The sequence below is a fragment of the Macrobrachium nipponense genome, chromosome 49 (assembly GCF_015104395.2).
Source record: "Macrobrachium nipponense isolate FS-2020 chromosome 49, ASM1510439v2, whole genome shotgun sequence".
NCBI classification, from domain to species: Eukaryota; Metazoa; Arthropoda; class Malacostraca; order Decapoda; family Palaemonidae; genus Macrobrachium; species Macrobrachium nipponense.
In genome coordinates, this window is record NC_087224.1 from 4,814,994 (window position 1) to 4,840,356 (window position 25,363).

The 25,363-nt window shown below is 37.9% G+C and overlaps 2 protein-coding genes across 2 annotated transcripts; one reads left to right on the plus strand and one right to left on the minus strand.

Moving 5' to 3' along the window:
• Window positions 1–1,531: 1,531 nt before the first annotated feature.
• LOC135205217 (alpha-(1,3)-fucosyltransferase C-like) lies at window positions 1,532–5,136 on the plus strand. The gene is made up of 5 exons (XM_064235575.1): window positions 1,532–1,987; window positions 2,849–3,057; window positions 3,267–3,673; window positions 3,990–4,107; window positions 4,816–5,136. The coding sequence occupies exons 2-5, from the start codon at window positions 2,891–2,893 to the stop codon at window positions 5,015–5,017; spliced, it is 894 nt and encodes a 297-aa protein (XP_064091645.1). The 5' UTR covers window positions 1,532–1,987; window positions 2,849–2,890; the 3' UTR covers window positions 5,018–5,136.
• Window positions 5,137–7,763: 2,627 nt separating this feature from the next.
• On the minus strand, window positions 7,764–20,034 carry LOC135205279 (protein SPT2 homolog). The gene is made up of 7 exons (XM_064235658.1): window positions 19,803–20,034; window positions 16,499–16,645; window positions 14,618–14,722; window positions 12,894–13,067; window positions 11,862–12,584; window positions 11,475–11,824; window positions 7,764–8,036 (listed from the first exon to the last, which is right to left on the minus strand). Exons 1-7 carry the CDS (start codon window positions 19,860–19,862, stop codon window positions 7,862–7,864), a joined length of 1,734 nt encoding a protein of 577 aa, XP_064091728.1. The 5' UTR covers window positions 19,863–20,034; the 3' UTR covers window positions 7,764–7,861.
• Window positions 20,035–25,363: the final 5,329 nt, after the last annotated feature.

Below are 25,363 nucleotides of genomic sequence, written 5' to 3' on the forward strand. Positions count from 1 at the left end.
CATGGCCTTTAAGTAAATTATTCCATGGCCATTAAGTAAATTGTTCCATGGGCTTTCAAGTAAATTGCTTTTTGTCCTTTAAGTAAATTGCCCTATGGCCTTTAAGTAAATTGCTCCATGTACTTTAAGTATATTACTCTATGGCCTTTAAGTAAATTGTACCATTGCCTTTAAGTAAATTACTCCATGTCCTTTAAGTAAATTGCTCCATGACCATTAAGTAAATTATTCCATGTCCTTTAAGTAAATTGCTCCATGTCCTTTAAGTAAATTGCTCCATGGCCTTTAAGTAAATTGCTCCATGTCCTTTAAGTAAATTACTCCATGGCCTTTAAGTAAATTGTTCCATGTCCTTTAAGTAAATTGCTCCATGTCCTTTAAGTAAATTGCTCCATTGCCTTTAAGTAAATTGCTCCATGGCCTTTTAAGTAAATTGCTTCTTGTCCTTTAAGTAAATTACTCCAAGGCCTTTTAAGTAAATTGCTCCATGTCCTTTAAGTAAATTGCTCCATGTCCTTTAAGTAAATTGCTCTATGGCGTTTAAGTACATTATTTTATTGCTTTTAAGTAAATTGTTCCATGGCCTTTAAGTAAATTATTCCATGGCCATTAAGTAAATTGTTCCATGGCCTTTCAAGTAAATTGCTTTTTGTCCTTTAAGTAAATTGCTCCATGGACATTAAATTGCTTCATGACCTTTAAGTAAATTATTCCATGTCCTTTAAGTAAATTGCTCCATGGCCTTTTAAGTAAATTATTCCATGGCCTTTTATTAAATTGCTCCATGGCCTTTAAGTAAATTGCTCTTTGGCCTTTAATTAAATTGCTCCATGGCCTTATAAGTAAATTGCTTCTTGTCCTTTAAGTAGATTGCTCCATGGCCTTTAAGTAAATTGCTCCCTGGCCTTTAAGTAAAATGCTCCATGGCCTCTTAAGTAAATTGCTCCATGGCTTTTTAATTAAATTGCTCCATCGCCTTTAAGTAAATTACTCCATGGCCTTTTAAGTAAATTTCTTCTTGTCCTTCAAGTAAATTGCTCCATGGCTTTCAAGTAAATTGCTCAATGGTCTTTAAGTAAATTGCTCCATGGCCTTTAAGTAAATTGTTCCATGGCCTTTAAGTAAATTGTTCCATGGCCTTTAAGAAAATTGCTCCATGGTGTTTAAGTAAATTGCTCCATGGCCTTTAAGTGATGTACAAACTCTTAAGATCTGAAACATAACCAATATATGAAATAGATGGACATTTTTTATATATATTTTATATTTTTTCACATTGACTAATGAAGGGATCATACAAAATTTAAGTAAATAGATATATTTTACGTTTATTGACTAATTAAAGGATCATGTGAAATTTAAGTAAATAGGAGATACATTTAGAAAATAGAGAAGACAGACATATTGCAAGAAGAGAGTTAGGTATTGGTAAATGGCCACCCAACATTAATTTTCAATGCTTGGGCCATAGAACAGTATAGTCTATACACAAAGTTGTGTTTAAACACTACACAAAAGATACTCTATATCAGATAACAGAGAGTAGTGTAAGCTATTTGGTTTGGTGTAAGATACTTGTGAAATAGGGTGTGAAATATGTCTCCAAGAATGTTTGATACTTGGGTAGTCGCAAATGCTGATTGGATATGGTGGAGATAAATAGCTGACATTAGTGAAGTAGCTTGGAAATGTCAGAAGGTTAATATTCTGCTATCATTTTTTATAACAGCAATTGTATAGGTCTTGAAATGATGTACGTACAAGGGATATTTCATGCGATATAGCCAGGGCAATACTCAGTGCACACAAAGAAGCAGACCAATTAGACTAAGTTACTTGATGCATGCGCAATGTCATCTCAAATCTCAATTGCAGGTTTGGAACGGTGAGAGTTCGAAGAAGACGGCTGCTCGAAGTGGAAGTGTGAATTCACATATGACAGAAGCAGGTTGAGAGAAGCCCACGCCCTGCTGTTCAAATCCGACGGGTCAGTTGCTTTTCCTGTTTCAGCTGCAAGTAGTATAAAACCTCCTCACTCTAATACAGACATATTATCATCTCCCCCTTTTCCTAGTTCCTCACTGGCAGCCTGGGTTCGGATCCCACAATGAGCTGTTAATCAGCTCGGTGGTCTGGTTAAACTAAGATAGACTTAACTTCCACCAATTCCTCCCAAGTTTTTGCTCTCCCAGTCCTAGTTTATGTCTTAAAGGAAGATTTGTCAACATCCTTTCTTCCTAGTACCTGCATGTGAAAATCTATATACTGACAATATAGGTTCAATACCCGAGATTTTTTCTCGGGTGAACATTCATGATTAAGAAAACATTCCTCAAAATATTGCATAATTTCCATAAAGATTTTCAGCATTGTGGTTACCTGCATCCTTAGATACGCTACAAGAATGAAGAGGCGATATATCCTTAGCAATCCCTGGAGTAGCACTGAAGTGCTTTCAAAATTTTTCCCTCACCTTTCCACGTTGCATCAAATCAGTTAACCATAACCCTTCTCTGATAACAATTAGGCCATAACCAGATCTTTTCCCTTTACATCGTTCCCCCGTATTTGCGAGGGACCATATCCCTGTGAATAGTTGAAACCCCTATAAAAATACTTAAAACTGCCTGTTTTGTTAGTTGAAACTCAAGGAAAACCCACTGAAAATGTATGTACCGTTTTTTTTAAATAGTTTTATCACGAAAAGTGCATTTTATGATGGAATTGATAAAATAAACAGGGATTTGTGGATATTTCTCATAGAAAAATACCGTGGATACTTCTGGTTGCTTGATTTTGTAGACCTGCCCCAAGATGACAGTTTTGCTCTACCCCTTTTGTTTACAAGGATGGAAGCCAGTGACCTCCCCGAAAGGTATCCAGACCAGCGATGGGTGTGGGTGGATGTCGAGTCTCCCCTGAGTGTCAGGGGAACCATGGCTTGATCAATACAGCGGACATAGGCAGTCATCAGTTCAACTGGACAATGAGCTACCACATTTCCTCTGACATTATGGCAATGAATGGGTATCTCTTACCGAAAAATAAACACTTTATGTAAGTCCCGCGTCTATTTTGGTCTTGTGACAACACAGATGTTAATATTATTGAAATAGTTGGCCGCCCAGTGTTTTGTGACATCACTGTCCTTCTATTGGTATAGTCCTATTTGATTTGGGCCAGTATATTGATTTTTAAAAACCAGTGCTTTTCTCATTATACTCCTAAAACACCAAACACGCCACCAACCTGATATACTGCCATAGGCCCATCCGTGCAAATCTACTGGCGTACCACAAAGAGACCCTGAAACGGTACTTGCAAGCGCTGGAGGAGACCCCAAGTCTGGAGGAGACTGAAGATATTAAGTGGAAGGACTTCGTAAAGCAGCGGCGGCCAGTCGTGTGGATGTCGAGTAACTGCAACACCTTCTCCAAGAGAGAGGAATATGTCCATGAGCTCTCCAAATACATAAGAGTGGACAAGTATGGGGACTGCGGAAACTACAAGTGTGGTGCCAGATACCAAGCTTTCAATACAAAGTGCTGGATCAAGAGGCTAAGGAAAAAGTACCTTTTTTCCTTGGCTTTCGAGAACAGCCTGTGCAATCACTACATATCAGAGAAGCCTTATAACCCACTTGTGCATGGCTTGGTCCCTATAGTATGGGGAGGTAAGTGTAACATGATTTTCTTTCTTTTGACCTTATTTCCTTTAATCTGTTAATATTACACTTTCCTAATATGTTGCCTGTATAGAACATTTGGCATTGAGAGAGATAGCAATAAATCCCTCATTTTTTCCAGAAAACTATACATTGCTAAGCTGTGGTCAGAAAAGCAGAGACTGTGTTGAGTTCACAAACATCTCTGATTCATTAACTACTCCAATTTACAGTGTATGATGTGCATCAGTGTAAATGGTACTAAAAGTTTTTTTTGCATCACACCTCTGCATTGCTTTCCATGAAAAATCCATATATCCAACAGGAGAAGGATATGAACATTTCCTGCCACCAGGGTCATACATCAATGCTCGCATGTATCATCCAAGAGAATTGGCAGAACTTATACAGGATTTGATGAAAAATCCTGCAGCCTATGGAAGGTAACAGTGTATATTTGGAAATTGAAGAATGATATATTTACGTGGAAGACATTTGGCAATTACGACAGATTTTTATTAATTGCCATATCATTAACTGTTTGATGATTTCAGTACTTTTATCCAGAACTTACAAATCATAATTAGATATGTTTTGCTTCATTTGACATAAGCTACCTTTTTTTTTATTCATTGAATTTGTGAGACATAAGTTTATCATTTTTTTCAGATAATATTCTATCAAATATCATTATTGGTGTAATAAAAAATTAACTATCTGTGGAACATCCGAGAGAAAAATGAACACCTCTAAGATGTCCATGAAAATTTTATGCTGAATCTTAACATTCAAGATCTGCTCCCTTGCCAGTGCTGTTCCACTAGCATAGGATGTGCAAGCTTTATGTACCATATGCACCAGTAGTCTAGCTCACTCTCAATTTTTTCAATGCTGCAGCTCTTCTCTTTCCTACAGCTCTCTTAACTCTTGCTTCACAATCCATTGTCCCCCCAAGGTAACCAAAAATGTTCTTCCACTTCTAAGACCTGCCTGTTTCACAACAGGGCTTTCAATGCCCTTGCAATGATTTCATTCAACTACTTTTTTAATTATAAAAACTATGTTCATTGGGCATGAAAAATATTTAGGGCAGTTTTCCTTTTTTATAATGCTTGAAGTTTTATGGGCCCTTATTATTTTTTGCCAAACAGATATCACTTTTGGCGGCGGTTCTGGAAAGCGAAGGTGAGAGGAAGCGTTTGCGAGCTATGTCATCGACTCCACACAGATCCAGTGCGAGGGTATCACCGTAATATTTCAGCTTGGAGGCAGACTGCAGAACAGTGTCTTGTTCCAGAACCAGACATGTTTGAAAGTGATGAATGGGAGCGTATTATTACGAAAAAACTATAAAAACTCGCTGTGCTATTTCTTTACCAAACAACCAGTGTTCATACATAAACCATAAATTTTACTTATTGCCAATTAAAGGAAAAATATGAAGACTGGACACCTTAGTGTTCATACATACATATCAAACTTGCAGGCATATTCATGTGTAAGAAGCTGAAAGGGTCATCAATTTGCCAAGTTACATCTGCTGCCTATTTGAATACAGGTAGTCCCCGGGTTATGACGGGTTCGGCTTACGACGTTCCGAGGTTAAGGCGCTTCTCAGTTATATTCACCAGACATTATTTCCAGGGTTACGACGCATGTTCTAGGGTTACGACGCCAACAATGCTCATCAGCAGATGAAAAATGACACCAAAAATGCAAAATTATTAATATTTGAAGGTTTTTCTGATGAAAAATGCAATAAGAATGCAGTTTACATAGTTTTCAATGCACCCAAAGCATTAAAAGTAAGGTTTTCTTAGGATTTTTCACAAAGTTCCGGCTTACGACGATTTTCGGCTTACGACGCGTCTCAAGAACGGAACCCCCATCGTAACCCGGGGACTGCCTATTTTGCAACTAGATCTAATGTACCTGTTGCTAATAGTGATTATACATACTACTGGTAGGACCTCGACAGCAGGGGATCCACTCCAGCGCCGCATTGTAAGTTGATTTCTGCCATAAGTCGGTGTTTCACCGTTATCAGCACCTTAATGGCGCTTAACTCGATTTGTTTGTTTGTATGGCGTTTTTACATTGCTTGGAACCAGTGGTTATTCAACAACGGGACCAACGGCTTAACTTGATATTTGTTGTTGTTGTTCCCAGGCTTCCATAACAGACCAACAGATATCAAAGAACTCTTTCTAGTTGGTTTTGGCCAGAATAGTGCCTTTGATCATTTCTTTCTGTGACCTGGTAAATTGTGACCAAGATTCTCTTATCCTTCAGGAACAAGCTGGTCCTGAATTACCCCTTGATTCTCCCTGTGGAGGATAGAGTGACAATGGCCTGTGCTCGGGATCCTCCGTTTTATGGACTCCCAGGACATTGTTGGTTTCCATCATGAGTAGTGCCAACAGTGCACCTCATTCCTTAAGGTTCTTTGTGGCGTCCCTTCGGCCCCTTACAGCAACCCCTTTCATTCCATTTATTGTATCTCCTTTCATATTCTCTTTCTTCCATCTTATTTTTTTGCCCCCCCCTCGCCTAACAATTTATTCATAGCGCAACTGCACGGTTTCCCCGTCATTACACTTTTCAAACCTTTTTACTGTCAATTTAGCTGAATGACCTCATTGGTCTTAGTGCTTGGCCTATGGTTTAAATTCTATATTTTTTTTTCTATCGCGAGTTCAGTTATCATCCTGGAATTGATCAGGAATAACCCCCAGTCTTCAACATGTCTGCTGTCATTAGATCTGCATCTGCTGCAAGTGGTATGTGGGTCTGTATCCAAGGCAGCTAAATAACAAGAGCATGGGTTATTACCAACACCCGGGAACCTTCTCTGAGGTCTGGATTACTAAGATGATTCATGGGTTTGCATTTTCTGGGAATGCAAAAACAAGCGAATGAAAAAGCAGAATGCCACAGCGTAAAATGGGCAGGAAGCGCTAAAAACAACCGGCTTCTTAGCGAGAAAGACAGCGATCTTCTTGCCTGGAAGGCGTTTAAGAGAGTACAATAAGACCCCAGGTTTGTTAGTCATGATAAAAAGAATTTTTGTGGATTCCTCCTTCATCTCATCCTTTGGAGACAGTGTAGTTTTGTCCCTCCACAGTCTTAAACCTCAAGTGCTTTTGATCTGTTACCAGTTGTCTTGGGAGCCAGAGTCAGCATTGCCCACCACAGGTAGGAATGGACCGGTGCTATGATCCTCCTCTCGCTTTTCCACGGAGGTGGAGAAGCTTCGAATCGAGAACAGTAATAAGCTTGTCCACCAGGTAGTGTTAAAGAACGCAAGATCTTCGCATGGTGCTGCAGCCCAACCCTCAGAGCAGGTCAGAGAAAGTCCCAGACTTCTGCCCCTCGTAGAGAAACCCAGTCATTTTTTCTGTAGATCAGACATTCAAGAAATCTTAATGCATAATACTGTTAAATATATCAACAGTCACCTATATTTACATACTTGAGTTTATACATATTAAGCCCGTCCCATAGTTCAGTTATCAGAATCCTGTACTTTTATAACTGTCACCGAAGTCAAAACTATCTTTTAAATAAGGCACTGAATATTTTTTTTAAGATTAAAGCCTTATTTGAAACCAATAAAACTAAAATATATTGTCTCCCAGATGTTTGAAATAGCACCAGGTATTAATGGTGGCACTTTTAAGGGTTTGAATTATTTTATGTATGAAGAGCTTCCATATTAGGTTTGAGTTAAACATATTATCAGGTGTGGCAGATAAAAATTTAATATGGTTTAATAATAAAGTGCGTGTGTGTGTGTGTGTTTCTATATTTAAGTAACTTTATTATACAGCACTGAAATATATAGTGTATGACAGGATATACATTTTCTTCAGATCACATATACACAACTTGTATACTTAACAGGCACAACAGGGTCGTTTGAAAGCCAGGAATGCGTCGGCTTACATTCTCAATCATTCTTGATATTTTAACAAAAAATATAAGGTTCATATATAGTAGTTTCTGTTTATGTATACATGAATGTCCATGGGTTTATATAAATATTTATAGATTATGTATGTGATATAAAGTTCTAAAAATCAAACAATAAAACAATACATAAAGACCAGGAAGAGGGCACTATCATCTATTATATTATTTACAAAAACTCTACAAAGCCTTTCATTATCTTTAAAAAAAAAAAATCTACAAATCCTTTCATCTTCTCCCTTTGCTTTTCATCATTTTCATTTTCTTCATCTTCATCTTTTTCTCTTCCTCCTCCCTTTTCATATCTTCAAGATCCTCCTGTAATCCAATTTTGGCAGATATTCGTTCTTCCTTCTGCATCTGGCTATAAGACGCTTCCATGTCGTCACAGTCATCCTCATCACTGGAAAATAAAATAGTCATACTACATTCACTTCTTTAATCAAAGAGCTAAAGTTCAATGATTAACATTTTCTATGCAATATTTCAAGGAAATTAACGACAGTAATCCTTCGAATGTCCAGATGGCCATTATCCAGAACTCAACACAATCAGGACATATAACTTAAAAATTTGGAAAAAAAATCTCCGACGGAGGCAATGCTGCACAGCCTCAGGAAAATATTGGTAACACTCCTTACACTCACAGACAGACAGAAAGGGTTTTGGAGGGTGAGGGGGGGGACCTGAAGAAGTTTCCAACGTAGGGAGGTGGTTGGGTGGCTGGGCACAATGGGAGAGGGGGGGCAGTATAAAGGAACCCACTCTGAGAAGGGGTTGTTCTGGAAGGTGGATGGAGCTGGGGAGCAGTTTTCCCTGCTGGGAGGGGATGGGGATGCAGTGGCAGATGGGAGACGTCCCTGGTTATCAGCGGGGCTTCCGTTCCGACGGCTTGAGGATAAACGCCAAAAATCGCCAATTTTCGGTATTAAGTAAGCGTCATAAAATTGAATTGTCGATAACTGGGGACTGCCAGTATTCTCATTAGTATATTTTTACAGTATTTTCTCATTTTTTATATTTAGAACCCTAAAGATAAATGCAATTGTGTGCATAGGCTATGTGCGTATCACATATTTGCTGGCGTCACTGAACTTGCTAGACCTTGTTTTGTTTTAAGTTGTTACTTCCACATTCTACTAAAGATAAATAGAGAACATTTACTGAGATGAAATATCAAAAGTGATGAAACATTCTCTTGTGTACTGTCATGATATGAGTAAATAACCTTAATCAGAGTCAACTAAACTTGCAATACTGTGCAGTAAACCCCACAAAAGCAAAAAAGAGAAATGGCAAACGTGATACACAAATGCACACACCATGTAGTCACGGTGAAGTCAACATTGATGATGATGATTATTATTATTATTATATAATTTTTAAAGGATTAGTTTATCTACACCTCTGAGCCTAATAAAGGCTCTTCTCGGGCTGTTTTCAAAAATAGCACATGCAGCCATACAAGACTAGCGTCAGTGATGTTATGAGATGAAGTGAAAAAACATTTATTCCAATAAGGCAGATAATCAATTACTTTTTAAAAATTTTCTTAAAATGAATTGCTTTGCACAACTGTCACTGAGAAATGCCATATGTATTAAAGATGTAAACAATGTGTTTTACGCAAACATTTTTCCTTGCATTTTCCTTTGATTTTATTTCTTGCTATCCGAGGGTGGGCTTTCAACCAAGATCACCAAACTTATGGCTTATGTAACAATTCATAATCATCTCTCGTAATTAACAACCACCTACCAAAGAACTGACAAACATCGAGTATGACATAAACAAACCAATAGGGGAAAACTGTTTTCAAATTTTGAGGGATGAGCCTATGTATACCCGGTTTCCATTTACCTACAAAAATTAAAAATAATTCCAGGACACTGAAATGGTGTAAATACAGAATTTTAAGATTCATGACCATAGTCTGATAGAAAGACTGAATAATGAGGAATTGGTAGAAAGATGTGGTGCAAGGTAGCTGAAAATTATAGAGATCTCAAAGACTGGACATGATTTGTACAAGAGATGAGAAGGGATGAAGAAATCAGCAAAATTTATGCAATGAGTGGATATGAAGTAGCACAATTCAGACACACACCTATACTATGATATGGAAAAAATATAAATGATGATCTAGCATCTGTGTTCAGGCACCAATATAGTTGGCCACTATTAGCAGATCTTCACAATTTCCTCCATGGTATTACCATCAATTTAAAAAATTTAGTTCCTTTGATAAAACTAACAACAGGAGAGAATGGAAAGAATTTCACATCTAACTGTAAAAATGGAAAAGCTTGTCATATTTTAAATGAAAAATAACAAAATATAAAACGATCCCTTCCATATACCAACTGAGAGACAGAATAATGCAGGTAGGCCTAGAGCATTGTGCCCACGCTTTACTGGCCTACCTATGCCACTGGCAGTTCCAGCCCAAATGAGTGTACGTTTACCTAGGCAGTACACAGCAGGGTGGGAAGTGGGTTTTCTCCTATATGAAAAGCTTCAGTTCGTACAACTAGGAAAATACAAATTATATTTAAAATGTGTCATTTGTTCCTGCAGGAATACAAACTCTCTGCCTTTCCTATATAGAGACTCAATTTTAGATGGGAGGATGTGCTACCTACTGCAAGATTTAACAAGTGCGATGCCCTTGTATTGCCCTCTGGGCAGGCACTGTGCCTGGCGACCTGCTCTCCTTGTGTAAACCCTTACCCCTACTCCAATACCTTCCAACAGATCGGAACCCTTCCCGTCAGTTGCAGACTTTCCTGTGAGGAATAACCCTCCCACCAATATATCCATTCCTGTTGGCCAGATGACTTAAAGCTTTGTCAAAGTTCCTGGCATGATGTTAATATCAAGACTGATCTACATCAAACACTCATCTTTCTCCAAACAGTCTCTATGCCTCATGGTATGTGGGCTGTTGAATGGACAGGAAAAATAGGAGAGGGGTGAAAGGCTCAATGTAGGTTTCCTGGAAGAAGCCACCGCCACCTCTTTTTGTATAAATTCCACTGAGGTGAGAGCCAACCCTTAAACTTAGCACATATTCTCTCGAACAGTCACTTTCCCTGTGGGAAATGCTGGAACAAAGAACAAGTATGTGTCACTCATGGGTCTAATTTCTCACAAAGGACCTCACAGCACTTTTATGACTCCTCAAACACTAATTTTGTGAGATAAAGATGCTACACCAATTGACCCCACAAAGATCACCGGTACCTGTATCATGCCTGAAATCAAGTTACCTCCATCCTTAGCTTGGCCAGAATCACAAAGGAGCGAGTAGGCCAGTAAAGAGTGGGCATGATGCCTTGGGTCTTCTTGCGTCATTCTTTTGCTTTCTCAATCACTACACAGCCATCCATGTGCATGCAAAGCAGGAGAAATCCATATGTGAAAAGCAGAGCACTTGTAATCCCATAGGAACAGAACCTTATCATTTTAAAACAACCAAAGAAGAATTCCCCTCAAACCAAACATTTTCATGACAGCTTTTCCATTCTTTAACTGCGATATGAATTTTCTCCCTTCTACCATGTATGCTTTCTGCCTGAATTTTCATAGGTCTAAGTCTTCACCTATCCTTTTTCCATATTTACCTGGCCCATGTCCTGCCACTTATCATATGTTCAAACCATCTCATTACTAATACTGTTCATTACAGAATCTCCCACCTCACCCCAAGCTGAACTACTTTCTCAATTTTATTTTTTATCGGTTAGAAAAAAAAAAAACTGACAAAACCTTAAGTCGACAAAATGACTGCATCATCATCCTAGAATGTTTATACATCCTCTAATAGAGTAGAAATACTTACACATATCTACTTTTGTCGTAACCAAACATCTTCTTGATTTCACTGGAATAATCCAACTCTTCTTCACCGTCATCAATGAAATCGTCCATTTCCGAATCGTATTCCTCCTCGGAGTCACTTTCAATGCGTCCCCTCTTGGGCGGGGGCGGAGCGTGTTGAGGTCTTCGGCGATCCGGAGGGAAATCTCGAGCTTTGGGTTTCTGTGGGAAATCTCTGGATTTCACTGGCTTCAGATCTTTAGGTGGGAAATCTCTGGGTTTCTGGAACTTTCTATCTGAAACCTGTTCACTGGGAGGTGGTGGTTTGTTCTTAACAGGAACTGAAGGATTTTTCGGTGGTGGCATGGATGGCTTCTCCAATTTTTTTCACAGGTTGCTGACGGGGAGCACCTGGCACAGCAAAGTATTTGGACCTGTCGACAGCCTTGGGCTCCGGCTTTGGTTTTTCAAGGGCCTGTTGGAGTTTGCTCGTGCTCTCACTCTTCGCTTTCACTTTATCCTCACTCTTTTTCCCTTTGTCTGTCTCTCCATTTTTCCTAGTTTTATCCTGATTATCTTCCTTCTTCCCTTCTGAGGGTAATTTACCCAGTCTTCTTAGCTTGCGCCTTCTTTCGTCTTCCAGTTCTTCTTTTTCCTTTGCTGTCAAAGGCCGGTCAATTTCCTTTTTCTTCTCTTTTTCCTTTTCTTTTATAATATTGTCTACCGTTAACTTTTGAACAGGGGCACTTTGCTTTTGCTTAGCCATTTGCATTAGCTCCACAAAACTCATTGGTGGAGGTGCTGCTGGCTTTGGCTTTTTCTTCTTTTTCTCTTTCTCTCTGTCTCTGTCTCTATCTCTATCTCTATCCTTCTCATCTTTCTTCTTTTCCTTCTCACTGTCATATTTAAAATTAGTGTACTTATCACTCTTATAATTAGTAAGATTAATATTTACAGTTTTCTGACTTGACAGAACGCTGCTGGTCTTTTTATCCCAAGGAGGTTCATCAAAGTCATCGAAAGCATCTCCATCGTTTATGAAATCGTCGTCTGCAAATTTGCTTTTGCGTTTTCGTTTCCGTGGTTCCATCTCTTCCTCCTCTTCTTTCTTCAAACTGTTTATTACACGGTTCTGAAAGAAAGCCAGATGAATGACAATATCACAATTTCTGCTTTGCCATGACTTTTCTAAGAATTTAAAAGCACATATGCATTACCTAAGTAATCATGAACCCTGCTCTATATAAGAAAATGTATTTGAAAAAGACAGAGGACTTACTTCATTACAGGAAATATGAAAAACTCCAATGCTTAAAATGAATGCAGTAATTTTGCACAAATAATTTCACTAAATTATGAAAAAAACAGATTTTCCCTTAAAAATAGTTTATTTGAAGAACTGCCATAAACATATTATATCAGGCATAATGGTACCACTTACTTTGATGTCGTCAATGCTAGTTTTCTTGCCTGACTTAACAAACTTGAGCTTATCATCTTCAGGCATTTTTGCATACTGATCAGCTAGTTTGCTAAAAATCTGCTGACTCATTGCAGACTCATAGCCATAATCATCTTCATCACACTGTTCTTCTCCTCTTGCTGTTGTGAGGTCCTGTAATGCAAAAATAGTCTTCAATTCATTTTGATAAAACCTTAATTACCAATTATCTATTAATAGAATAGGCATAGAATTTAGGCTGAAGGCCAAGCACTGGGATCTACGAGGTCATTCACCACTGAAAAGGAAACACAGAGTAAAAAGGTTTGCAAGGTGTAACAGGAGGAAAACCTCAAAGCAGTTGTACTATGAATCAACTGTTAGGAGAGGGTGGAAAGGAAGATGGAAGAAAGAGAATATGAGCAGAGGTACAGTAAAAGAAATGAAAGGGGCTGAAAGGACACTGCAAAAAACCTTAAAAAATGCCTGCAGTGCACCGCATGAGGTGCACTGATGGCGCTAAACACCTATGGGGGATGACGGGGTTGTATTCTTACTTCAGATAACAGTTACTAATAATAAAAATGGTCAAATTCTTCTTTCAAAGACATGTAACTCACAGTATTCAATTTTACTGTTTATTTGATCATATTAAACTTTTATATCTGTGAACAATATAATGTTCCGCATTGAAAAGAATATGCATTTCATTGCACAGTTCTTAACATTTGTTGGGACAAACTTTGCTAAATGTGACCACAGTGGTTTTTGTTTACATCTAAGGGTCACTTGTCTCTGAAACAAGTTGTAAATAGCCTATAAGATAAACCTGTGCATTGACCTTCATCTACGAAATCACCTTCTAAGATTCACCATAAATTTCCTTGAAGCCTTACAGGCCAGCAAATACAGCATACATTTTGTGGTACTACATGCCACCAAATACAGCACTGATTTTGTGGTACAGGCCAGCAAATACAGCATTGTTGTGGTACACTGTAGTCATTAAGAACTGGGAGCCTATGGAACCTCATCCAGTTTCAAGCCTGCAGTTTGGAAATAAAGATCAGAATGAATCTGGTCAGGATTCATGAACAGATTAGATTCTCAACAGAAGAATTTCACTGCACCCATGGCAATTTGGATACTTGATAGAAAAAAAGGCTAAGAGGTGTTCAGTCTATGTAAGAACCTCATCATGCAATCTACTTTGACATTAAACCTGTTTTACTCATAGTGGCTGCATACAATCTACTCCCCAGAGGGTATGGTAGAGTTAGTCATCTGATCCATAGACTTCAATCATTTAAATATCACACATAAGCTAAGACAAGCCTTTTCTAACACATATACCAAAGGAATCTATCATACAATTACTGAAATTTCTTGCAAATTCAGGAATAATTACAGATAACGACTTTTCTCATCACTAATATAATGCCATATATTTCAGCCCATTTTGAAATTCAGTAAGAGTGAGATATGGGTATCTAAGAAGCAATGAAGATACAGGGGCCATCAACAAGGGGTACATTTTGAATGCCATGGTTATTGCAGAGAAGGTAACAGTAACAACATTAACCTGTAGGACTCCTATGTTGTCTCTTGCTTGACAATACTAATCATACTTGTGCATACCTCACACAGTACCCAAGTGACTTCTGCACCTAATAACATATTTATTCATTTATTCAAAGAACACATTCACTCAAAACTGTACTTACCTTAGCATCTTCTAACACAGATTTATTTGCTCCTTTTGTTCTGTTGATCATGGCACTGACACGTGCATTGGCTTTCCTGTCTTGAGCGCGAAGAGCAAGGAGGTTCTGAAAAGAAAAGTTATGTAATGGGATACTAATATATGCCAAATTTAATTCTAAACATAAAATTCAACACCATATAGCACAGGCAGCCGCCATTGACCAAAACTCTGCGATTTATGGCTCTTTTGGCGCTGATAACCGGTTAATGGGATCTCTGTTAGGTTATGGTGGTATAACCCTTATTATTGGGGAATTATGGTGCCATAACTCACAGTTTGTGGGGGTAGACAAGCGGCATAAAACCAGACCGCCATTAAACAGGGACTCCCTGTACAGCATTTCCATACCATCCAATTTAAAAGGACCATTATCCTTGAAATTAACACTTTAGTGGTAAATGCTGCTCATCATTCAGTGAGTGGTGACTGATAAGAATAAGAATAGAACATAAAATTTGCGCCGAAGGCCAAGCGCTTGGACCTATGAGGTCATTCAGCACTGAAAGGGAAATTGCGAGTAAAAGGGTTTTAAAGGTGTAACATGAGGAAGACCTTGCATTTGAACACTGAAAAAATATTTTGTTACAAGAAGGTGGAAAGCAAGAATGGAGGTGCAGCAAAAGAAATAAAAGGGGTTGCAGTTTGGGCCAAAGGGATACGGCAAAGAACCCTAAGTAATGCCTATGGCGAATGGAATAGAATATATATAAAATTTCCTTTACCTATCAGGTCATTCTGCACTGAAAGACTGAAAGGAAAATTGACAATGAAAAGGTTTGAAAGGTTGACAGGTGGAGAACCTCACAGTTGCACTATGGAAAATTGTTAGGAGAGGATGGAAAGTCAGATGGAAGATATGAACGGAGGTACAATAAAAGGACTGAAAGGAGTTGCCACTATAAAAATTGACATTAAGATGGTAGCCCATAGAATTATCTTGAAACACCTACAAATGAGCGGAAAAAAGTGAAATACCTCTACCAGAAGCTGAAAAATGCCAGAATATGAATGAATTTAGTTTTTGAAGTGGAATTAATAATAAAGAAACTTAAGAAACGGAAAAGACCCGGCTATGAATGAGAAAATAAAGCCTGATGATAAGGAATACAAAGGCACAGTAAAGATACCCAAAAATGGTGATCTGACATTATGGTATCTACTGAGAATTGTACTTGTGTTGTTGGCAATCAAAATAAGATTGGGAAAAGAAACTGATATGCTTAGAAGTGAAGAAGCTGATTTTAGAAAAGGCAGTTTTTGTACAGTTCAAATGTGTGTTCTGACATATTGTGCAACAGTGTCTATAATTCAAAAATCCCCTTCTGATGGCTTTTACTGATTCAAGAAGGCATTTGACAATTTTCCATAGATCATATCATGGAGGATCTTGCATCACTATGGCATTCATGTTAAATATGTAAAGCTAACTGAAATTATTCATAGATGAAGTGGATACAATTATAATGGAGCCATACTGGATCGGGAGGGAGGGTGAAATGTGTGGTATCTGCCAAATTGAGAATAGTCTATTGCAGTAGGATTACAAAAATATTGTAGTAAATATTTAGTATAGTCACCCACTAACTACAAACCGAAGCATGAGACATTGTAAGACGACAAATTGCTCTTAAAAATGTGTAGTACCATAACATTTTGATGTGGCTTTGTGTAAAATCCATTAATTTAGGAGGCAAATTCATAAAAAGAGAGAGATGATGATCATTAGTCACAAGCCTTAAGGTATGCACAATACACAGTATAAAAAAAGGAACTTATTTGACAGATGGTGATCAAACTAAAAACATCAAACATACATCAACTAAATACAAAATGAACTTACTGCTCTCTTTTTCCGAAACTCCTCCTGAGCTTTGGCCTTATCTTCATCTTTTTTGTCCAGCAAGGCTTTAATGGCATTAACATTAGGAGCTGTTTTCTGCAATTTCTTTGGACCTGATAATTTTGTGGAAAACTTTGGGACTGCGGCCTGTAATGGAAGAAAAACACAATTGGCAACAAATAACTATTTTGTAAATACAAACAAAAATGACAAATTCTTAATGTACATTCTTTCTAGGTATATAAACCTAAGGTATTTTACATGGACTATCTTTGGCTAAAGCTGGTCTTAAGTCCTGAACCTTGGTACTATCATGGTTTGATTTTTTGACATCATGAGCCTGACTGCAATGCACCATAGCTTTTGAGTGACCAGGAATCTCTTTTTAAGATACATGAACTGTGAAAGTACCTAATATACCACTGGCTTCGTCTTGCCAAGTGTCTACGTTTCCTGCCGGACATCCGTAGCCTCTCCTCCACAAGATGAAGGATTCCCTACGACAGTCTCTCACTCTGCCATCTAAGAAATAGACATTGGCAAGACCAAGCACGATCGTCTTGTGCTGTTCTCCCTCGGCAAGCGAGAGCGCTCTCTCCAACTCTTGGAATGGGGAGGGGAGGGGGAAGAGGGTAAGGAACCCTCAACTCCTTCTTTACCCCACCCCCTTCATTCATGTCAAGAGTTGGGGGTCATCTGTGGGAAGGTGACTTAGGACATCTCCAAACCGCATATGATTTTCGCCTCTGACCTTCGGTTTTTTTATGCCAGAGCGATTTATCCCGAAAATAACCATTTTTCAAATTCTATCTCCTCCCTTGATACTTAATATTAAGATCTGGGATTACTACCATATATAGACCTGATGTAGACCTTAAATCAAATGTAGGTTTTTTCTAAAAGTAATTTATTTTGTTAGATATGAATTTTTTCATTATGGTAATAAAATAAACCCTATAAATTGGGTAAAAAAAATGTAAGAAAAAAAACAAAATAAAAAAACTGGAAAAAATGTGCTAGATTTGCTTGTTCTATAATGTCTTTCTAATTTACATGAATTTCAATGCTATAGCTTTAAAACTAAGGGAGAAGATAGAATTTGAAGGTCAATCCTAAGTATAGTTTTGAGATATGGGAGATCAAAGTTTTTCTTTGTACTTTTACAAAGACAATGTCAATAAATCATGATTATTATGAATCTTATATTCCTTTTTGGGTATTAATAAACCAAAACTATGTTATTTATCATAATTTAATCATAAATGAAGATCCCGCCGTTGCTCAAAGATCGTAGCCTGGGGCACAGCGTCAGGCAAGACGGGGTGCTCCTTCTTGCGCAACACACTCTCTCTCTCTCTCTCTCTCCTTCACTAAGTCCGCCAATATCGCCGCTATTATGATCTTCTGAACTCTTATTTAGAGTGAATTTTCTTCTTCTATATGTTAGCGAGATGATTTGCTTGTCTTTTCCTCTTTGGCATGATGAAAACCTTACCGAAACAAAGAAAAACAGACGTAAAAGCAAGCAAATGTCAGAGGTGAAACTCGAACGTGTACTCTCTTTCATGTTTCTGCTCACACTGAAGGGTGTAAAACTCAGTTTTCCCGTCTTGTGACTCATGGAATCTCTACAGATGCCATTACTCACAATTTGTGTGATAATAATTACCAAATTTACGATAACAGAAGAAATACCACATTTTCTTGTACAGATCAATGTTTTTGGCTTATTGAGTTACTTTTACTAATTACCCTGTAACTATGAAAGTAACAGGAATTTTGACAAAATATTTTGAATACGCATTCTCCATTGCCATAGAAAGCTCCATGAATTTTTTCATGATTTTGCATTTTTTGCCCTATATTGGCCGGCCGGCACCCTTAACTGGTGAGGTCACAGAACAGGAAAGGATGAAAGGTCGGCGTATGCAATAGGAACGGCCATTACACCTCGTTACGTCCCACTCCACTGTCCGAATTAAGTTCACCCCCAAATGATTAAGCAAAAAGAAGAACAGACAGGTACCATCCAGCAACAGAAACAGAGGTCAACAAAAGTGACTGGAGAAGGCTAGTAGGGGAGAATGGAACTATGTTGTCACTGGAAGGTGTTGACGGTGTTTTCTTCCTCTTGGACAATTATTTCCTCCAAAAGCATGTCAACCAATAAAGTCATTTTATGCAGCTCAAATACAAGGCATATGCTCCTAACCTTTGCAAAGTAATAACGAGCTAACGAAGATCAAGCAGTTAGGCCTACTGTCATAGGTAGCATAATCCAGAGGAGAGTATTACCAAACCAGATTAACCTTTACCTAACCTAACCTTACCTACTGTGTCCTAACTTGGCTGGGGTGGAAGGTGGGGGGTGTTGCTGATCCTGGACCCCCAAAAATAGTAAGCCATGAGGCCACACCCTTGTTAACAATTTCAACAACTGGCCCACCTTTCACCAGAGGCCTGGTAGCCTATACGCACATAAAAAGGTTTGTAGTATTTTTGTACAAAACTCAAGATCTGGGTTAGCCTGCTAGTGGAAAATTGGTAAAAACAACAAACCAAGAATGAGTAGGCTAACCAGAAAGTATATTTTGGGTTTAATTAGATATATTAATTAGATACCAAGGTTATTTACCTATCATGGGGCAGATCACCCGAGACCCTTTGGGCTACTAGGCTAGTAGGTATCGTAGTTCCTAGGGTAGCCTACTAGCTATGGTGATTTTTCACCAAATGCCGCGGATATGAAGGCTTTTATGGCCATAACCCGACGTAATCTAGTGCCCTAGGCCCTACTACAGTTCGCCGACCTGGAATGACCCTGCCCTGACCTGTCATATGGTATCGAACTGTCCTTAAATAACGGGCGATTGATTACGTCAACCAGGCGACCCTTGGTAGGTTACTCTACGGCTGCATGGCTTACGATGCATCTATTCCAACAAGGGATATGTTTAATATAATTCCAGCATTCCGATGACGTCAAATGACCTGACCTGGCCTATAAGAGGGGGTATTATCATGCCGAAATAACAGTAGGCTATATGCTATAGACGTCAATCAGGCGACCTGCCTAGGTAGGTACCCTACGATGCATTCCAGACGGGAATGAGTTTATCGTCATTCCAGCATTCCAACGACCTCAAATGACCTGACCTGACCCGAAATAACAGAGAGGGGGGATAGACGGGCCACGTTGAAAAGGCTGGCTGCCCTTACGGGGCACGAGAGAATTTATAAAAAATAAAAAAGAAAAAAAAAATTCCCCTTCCACGGGGGGCGTAGTATTGTAGTTATATACTACCTCATGCTTATTCTTCTTGTCGTTATCCTTCGCCAGTTCCAGAAGGTAGCTGAAATCCATCGTCCTAATTCGGCGCCCGCGGCGTGCGAGGACCCATCCAAAATAAACCCCCAACCAGTAATGAGAGGAGCAGCCTTCCCCAAATGCAGCTTTCTTTCTCCGTCGTCAGCTATGACTGGGGAGGACAGGAGAGACTCCCCGACCGGCCATTGGCCGACGGCGGCACCCGCCGCCATCGTACGATCCATGACGAAAACTATCGTACATCTGAGTATTCATAGTTTCTGCCTGTTATTAACGCTGCTTTTCAGGTATTTGTTTATCATTTCTATGATTTTATAATTATTATTTAAAACACGAACCATTTTTATATGGAATGAGCCCACCGCATCGTACGATCCACGCCGAAAACTAAATGTTACATTTGAGTATTAAAATCATAGATTCTGCCTGTTATTAACCCTGCTTTTCACGTTATTTTTTATCATTTCTATGATTTCTATAATTATTATAAAGAACACGAGCCATTTTTATGTGGAATGAGCCCACCGCATCGTACGATCCACGCCGAAAACTATATGGTACATTTGAGTATTAAAATAATAGATTCCGTCTGTTGTTAACGCTGCTTTTCAGGTATTTGTTTATCATTTCTATGATTTTATAATTATTATTTAAAACACGAACCATTTTCATGCGGAATGAGCCCAACGCATTGCCCCACCGCATCGTTACGATCCACGCCGGGCCCCCGGAAAAAACCTAAATGTTACATTTTGACAGTTATTAAAATCATTAGATTCTCGCCTCGTTATTATTAAATAGATTAACGCTTTTGCTTTAGGTTATTTTGTTTATTCATTTCTAATGAATTTTATGAATTTTATAATTATTATTTAAAACACGAGCCATTTTCATGCGGAAATGGGAAATGAGCCCACCGCATCGTATTAACGATCCAACGCCCGAACCGACCGAACGGAAAACTATATGGTACATTTTTGAGTATTAAAATAATAGATTCCTGGCTGCCTTATTAACGCTGCTTTTTCCGGGGGTATTTTGTTTATCATTTCTTTTATGATTTTATAATTATTATATAAAACACGAGCCCATTTTTTATTTCATGCGGAATGAGCCCACCTCATCTTACGATCCAGCAGCCCGGCGAAAAACTATATGGTACATTTGAGTATTAAAATAATAGATTCTGCCTGTTATTAACGCTGCTTTTCAGGTATCTGTTTATCATTTCTATGATTTTATAATTATTATATAAAACACGAACCATTTTCATGCGGAATGAGCCCACCTCATCTTACGATCCACGCCGAACATTGTACATTTGAGTATTCGTAGATTCTGCTTGTTATTAACGCTGCTTTTCAGGTATTTGTTTATCATTTCTATGATTTTATAATTATTATTTAAAACACGAACCATTTTTATGTGGAATGAGCCCACCGCATCGTACGATCCACGCCGAAAACTATATGGTACATTTGAATTAAAATAATATATTCTGCCTTTGGAGAGGGAGGGGGAGGCCAATTAAAGTTTAGGTGGAAAGATAAATTATTGAATGACGTGAAGGAAAAAGGTCCAAGAGAACAAGATGAACAAGACAGAAGATGAAGGAAGACTGCCTATAGAAACAGCGATCCCATGTAGAAATGATTATTATAAATATTGTAAAATGAGTCCACAGGAGCCATTAACTTGAAAATTCAAGCTTTTAAAAATTGTATATATATATATTATATATATATATATATATATATATATATATATATATATATATATATATACTGATGATGCACAGAAGTTTCATGTGCGAAACGTTTCGTTGAAAATAAACTTGATTCCTTTTTACTGCTTCTGAAGCTCCTATATATATATATGTATATATATATATATATATATATATATATATATATATATATATATATAACTGAATCAAGAAAATATGTAACAATAATAATAGATATAAAAAGACAATATCCACGAAGGAAGAAGAAACGGTGGTGGAGTTCTGCAAGGCCTTTCGACTACTTGTCCTTTACTTAGGATAAATATATGTACCTGGAATCCAACACAATAATTGAAGAATTAGTAGACCTACCAAAACATGGTCAAAAGCTTGGCTGGGACTAACAACTCTGAATCAGGGACAAGACAGTTAATAATATTATATACAAAAGAGGTGACTGACCACCATAATATGTTATAAAAGTACTAACTCAATAATTCTCCATTTGCCAAATGGAGAATATATTGCGTTATCAGCATTAATATCTTGAGTGCCGTAGAATGATAGACTAGTAAACAAATGATAATCGGGAAGAATGAAAAGCTATAAACATATTTAGTTTATCATTCTATACATTCTGCTCTCTCTCTCTCTCTCTCTCTCTCTCTCTCTCTCTCTCTCTCTCTCTCTCTCTCTCTCTCTCTCTCTCTCTCTCTCTGACAGCCGATGTGTCAAAATATTTTCCTTCGGCATTATAAGAAACATCAGTTTACCAGTATGAATCTATAATTCTATAATAACTCTGCTATATAATATTTACGATAGCATCTCTCCGGGAGTATAGACATACTTTTCGAATTCTATATTTAACTTCGAAAAGTAAGTGTCGGAACGGTGTACGATAATCGTACAAAACGTTACTCCACGGTCATGTTTCTCTTGATGTGTCAGTGACTATCTATTCGATCTTCTTATCTTATATTCTTCTATATTTTCTAGGGAATTTTTTTCTACATGGAAGCTGCTTAATTTTATATAAAAAAAAAGTATATTGAAGCCTGGATATAGTTTAAGGTTTACAATATCGATATCATATAACCTCCAGCTCGGTTTAGCAATGTAAACAAAGGGATTAGGTAATGCCGCTTCCCATAAAATATTCAACTTAACCTTTATTTCATCGTATCCAAACTTCAATTCGACAGTGTCCTTTACAGAGCCATGGGTCTTTCGATGCACATTTGCCATGGTCGTTGCTGAGAAATTATCAGTGGAATATCCGTATTTCTGAGAGAGTTCATTGATATTTTTTAGTGATATAATACGAGAATTCGTATTTGTCTACACTACATAGCGATCCACACCAGATCTCAAAGTGAGGCTGACAGTTAATAATTCACTGCTTACAGCGAATCCTGTTTAAGATGCATTGTAGATCATTTATCTTTTAATTTCATATTTCTCTTACAGAACGGTACTGTGCCTTTATTTCAAATTACTCCTCGCTACCAAGAGAAAGGTTTATAGTGTCTTTACGTATGTTCCCGAGGAAAGATTTGGCACTTTCCTTTAAAATTAGTCGGGACACTTGTGACTCTGTTTACCTGGGCAATGAATGATTTACCTAACAATTATTAAGTGTAAGAAGCAGACCATATTACGACAAGGAAAGACGTTGGGCAAAGTTATATATCTTCCCGAAATAGTTCTCGTGCGCGCGGTACTTTTAATCATTTCCATGACAAATGCTACAAACCAGATTCTGTGGTACGTAAACACATGCGATATTTTCAATTTCGTACAACCGCTTTGCCACTTTGCTGGTAGAATGTTTCTTTTTTTGGACATTCAAACATATGTTGCAATTAAGGCTTCTTCGAGCACAGAATTCGGTTGAGCAGACTTCTCGTTAGGGGAAGCAACCACTCTATGTTTACATTTTTCATACACCATCATTTTCATCGTTTCTTCTCTCATGCTTTGTTATTTTTTATGGTGGCGTTCGTAATGTCTATAAATGCTCTAAGACATATGTTTGTATTCATTATTTCACAATCAAGTACTCCATTTCCAAATGAGGTCAAGTAGATTTAAATTCTGGGTACATTGGATTTTTTTCTGGGAGTAGCAGGAAAATGAAACAGGGATGTGATGCATATTTTGTTTAATGAACGTATGCTCTATCTTCGAGTATGTCTATATTGTCATTAATAACTAGATGGATTTATTGCTACCTGAAGCCCTTCAGCTCCTGGTTGATGGTATCAGGTGTGATGTATAATTCATGGCGTGTTTCTGTAGTACTATGGATGTCACTACCTGAATTGGAAAAATATTTTCCCGCCGTGAATTGGAACTCCAAAAGTTCAAGCATTAGCCACAATTCCATTATATTTCTTTACTTCCTCTTGACTCCTAATGAGTATACTTTGTATAATAATAATATACAAATTGCCGTCTTGTTATGGCGTGTAAAGATCTCCTCCCCTTGAGGCAACTTCCAACAACGATTCACTTTCCTTAAGGTCAAATATTGACGTGACGTCACTGGGCATATATCAGCTGAGTCATCAACTGGGTCTTCTCGCTAGTGTAGGTTCAGCAATCCCGAAGTTATAGCTCAGTTTTATCTCTCTCAGCAATATTGTTGCTTCCTACATTTCTTTAAATCCATTGACTATCAGTAACTTTTGTATTATCATCACTGACGTCATCGAAGCATACGCATATCACGTTCGTACCCCATTCAGTTCTTTTTTTTTCTTCTTCTTCCTTGGAGCTACGAGTGAGATAATACAGTTCGTTTGGACCATAACGCACATTTACATACTTATTTTTGCTCTGTGTGTGTGTTTAAACTTAACCTTAAATTAAAAAATATACAAATAAAAAACTCGAGGCTCAAACAAAACAAAACGTTACTCCGTGTGGGAAAGAAAACATTGTAGTTCAGACTAATCAGAAAACAAAGATGATCTATATATTGGTCTAATATTACTCAGTAACAAACGTAAAAGGAATATAAAATAGCTATTTACTGATTTCACACACTGAATTGTGGGTTAATCAGTCGCACAAAATGCACTTACGCAAATAATAATAATAATAATAATAATAATAAGAATAATAATAATTAATAATAATAATAATAATAATAATCATAATAATTAATAATAATAATAATAATAATAATAATAATATGGAATGAGAGGATAACACCCCCCAAACAGAGCAGAGGCTGTCAGACCAAGCAAGGAACATAAAGAAAAAGAACTGGCTCTCCCCAACAGAAAGAGAAGAACTGGAAAGGGAAATGTCACACGACAACGAATTACACGAAGACGAACTGAGAGACGATGCCACAGAAGACGACAGGGAGGATGAGGTATCAAACAACGACACACGAAGAAACACCGACGAAGTAACAGAGAGGACGGAATTGGGTAGAAAAGATTAGACAATGGATGGAGCCAGATACAGAGAGAACAAAGATCCCCTCCATGAAAGCCTACAACACCAAGAAATTAAGGGAGAAAACAAGTTGAGGTCAATGAAAATACTGGGCATAATACAGACCACCAGTATCACAGAAACAAATAACTTGACATATGCAGGAGCAAGATTAGTAGCAGAACTGATGGGAATTCGAACAACAACACCACCAGCACAACCAACCCAACAGCAACCAAAACAGCACCTCCTTTTGGAAAAGGCGCCTGGAAAGCAAATCATGGTGATGAGATCTGACTTGAGTAAACTGAAAGAGATGGCAAAAAAAAGGCTAAGAAGCAAAGAAAACAAGGGAGGAACT

Coding starts and splice junctions, on each gene's coding strand:
- LOC135205217 (XM_064235575.1), top strand. CDS start 2,891: ATGGGTGTGGGTGGATGTCGAGTCTCCCCTGAGTGTCAGGGGAACCAT. Junction 3,058..3,266: donor CCGAAAAATAAACACTTTAT/GTAAGTCCCGCG, acceptor ATACTGCCATAG/GCCCATCCGTGCAAATCTAC. Junction 4,108..4,815: donor AATCCTGCAGCCTATGGAAG/GTAACAGTGTAT, acceptor TTTGCCAAACAG/ATATCACTTTTGGCGGCGGT.
- LOC135205279 (XM_064235658.1), bottom strand. CDS start 19,862: ATGGATTTCAGCTACCTTCTGGAACTGGCGAAGGATAACGACAAGAAG. Junction 13,068..14,617: donor CTGTGTTAGAAGATGCTAAG/GTAAGTACAGTT, acceptor TTTGCATTACAG/GACCTCACAACAGCAAGAGG. Junction 8,037..11,474: donor TACGACAAAAGTAGATATGT/GTAAGTATTTCT, acceptor TTTATTTTCCAG/TGATGAGGATGACTGTGACG.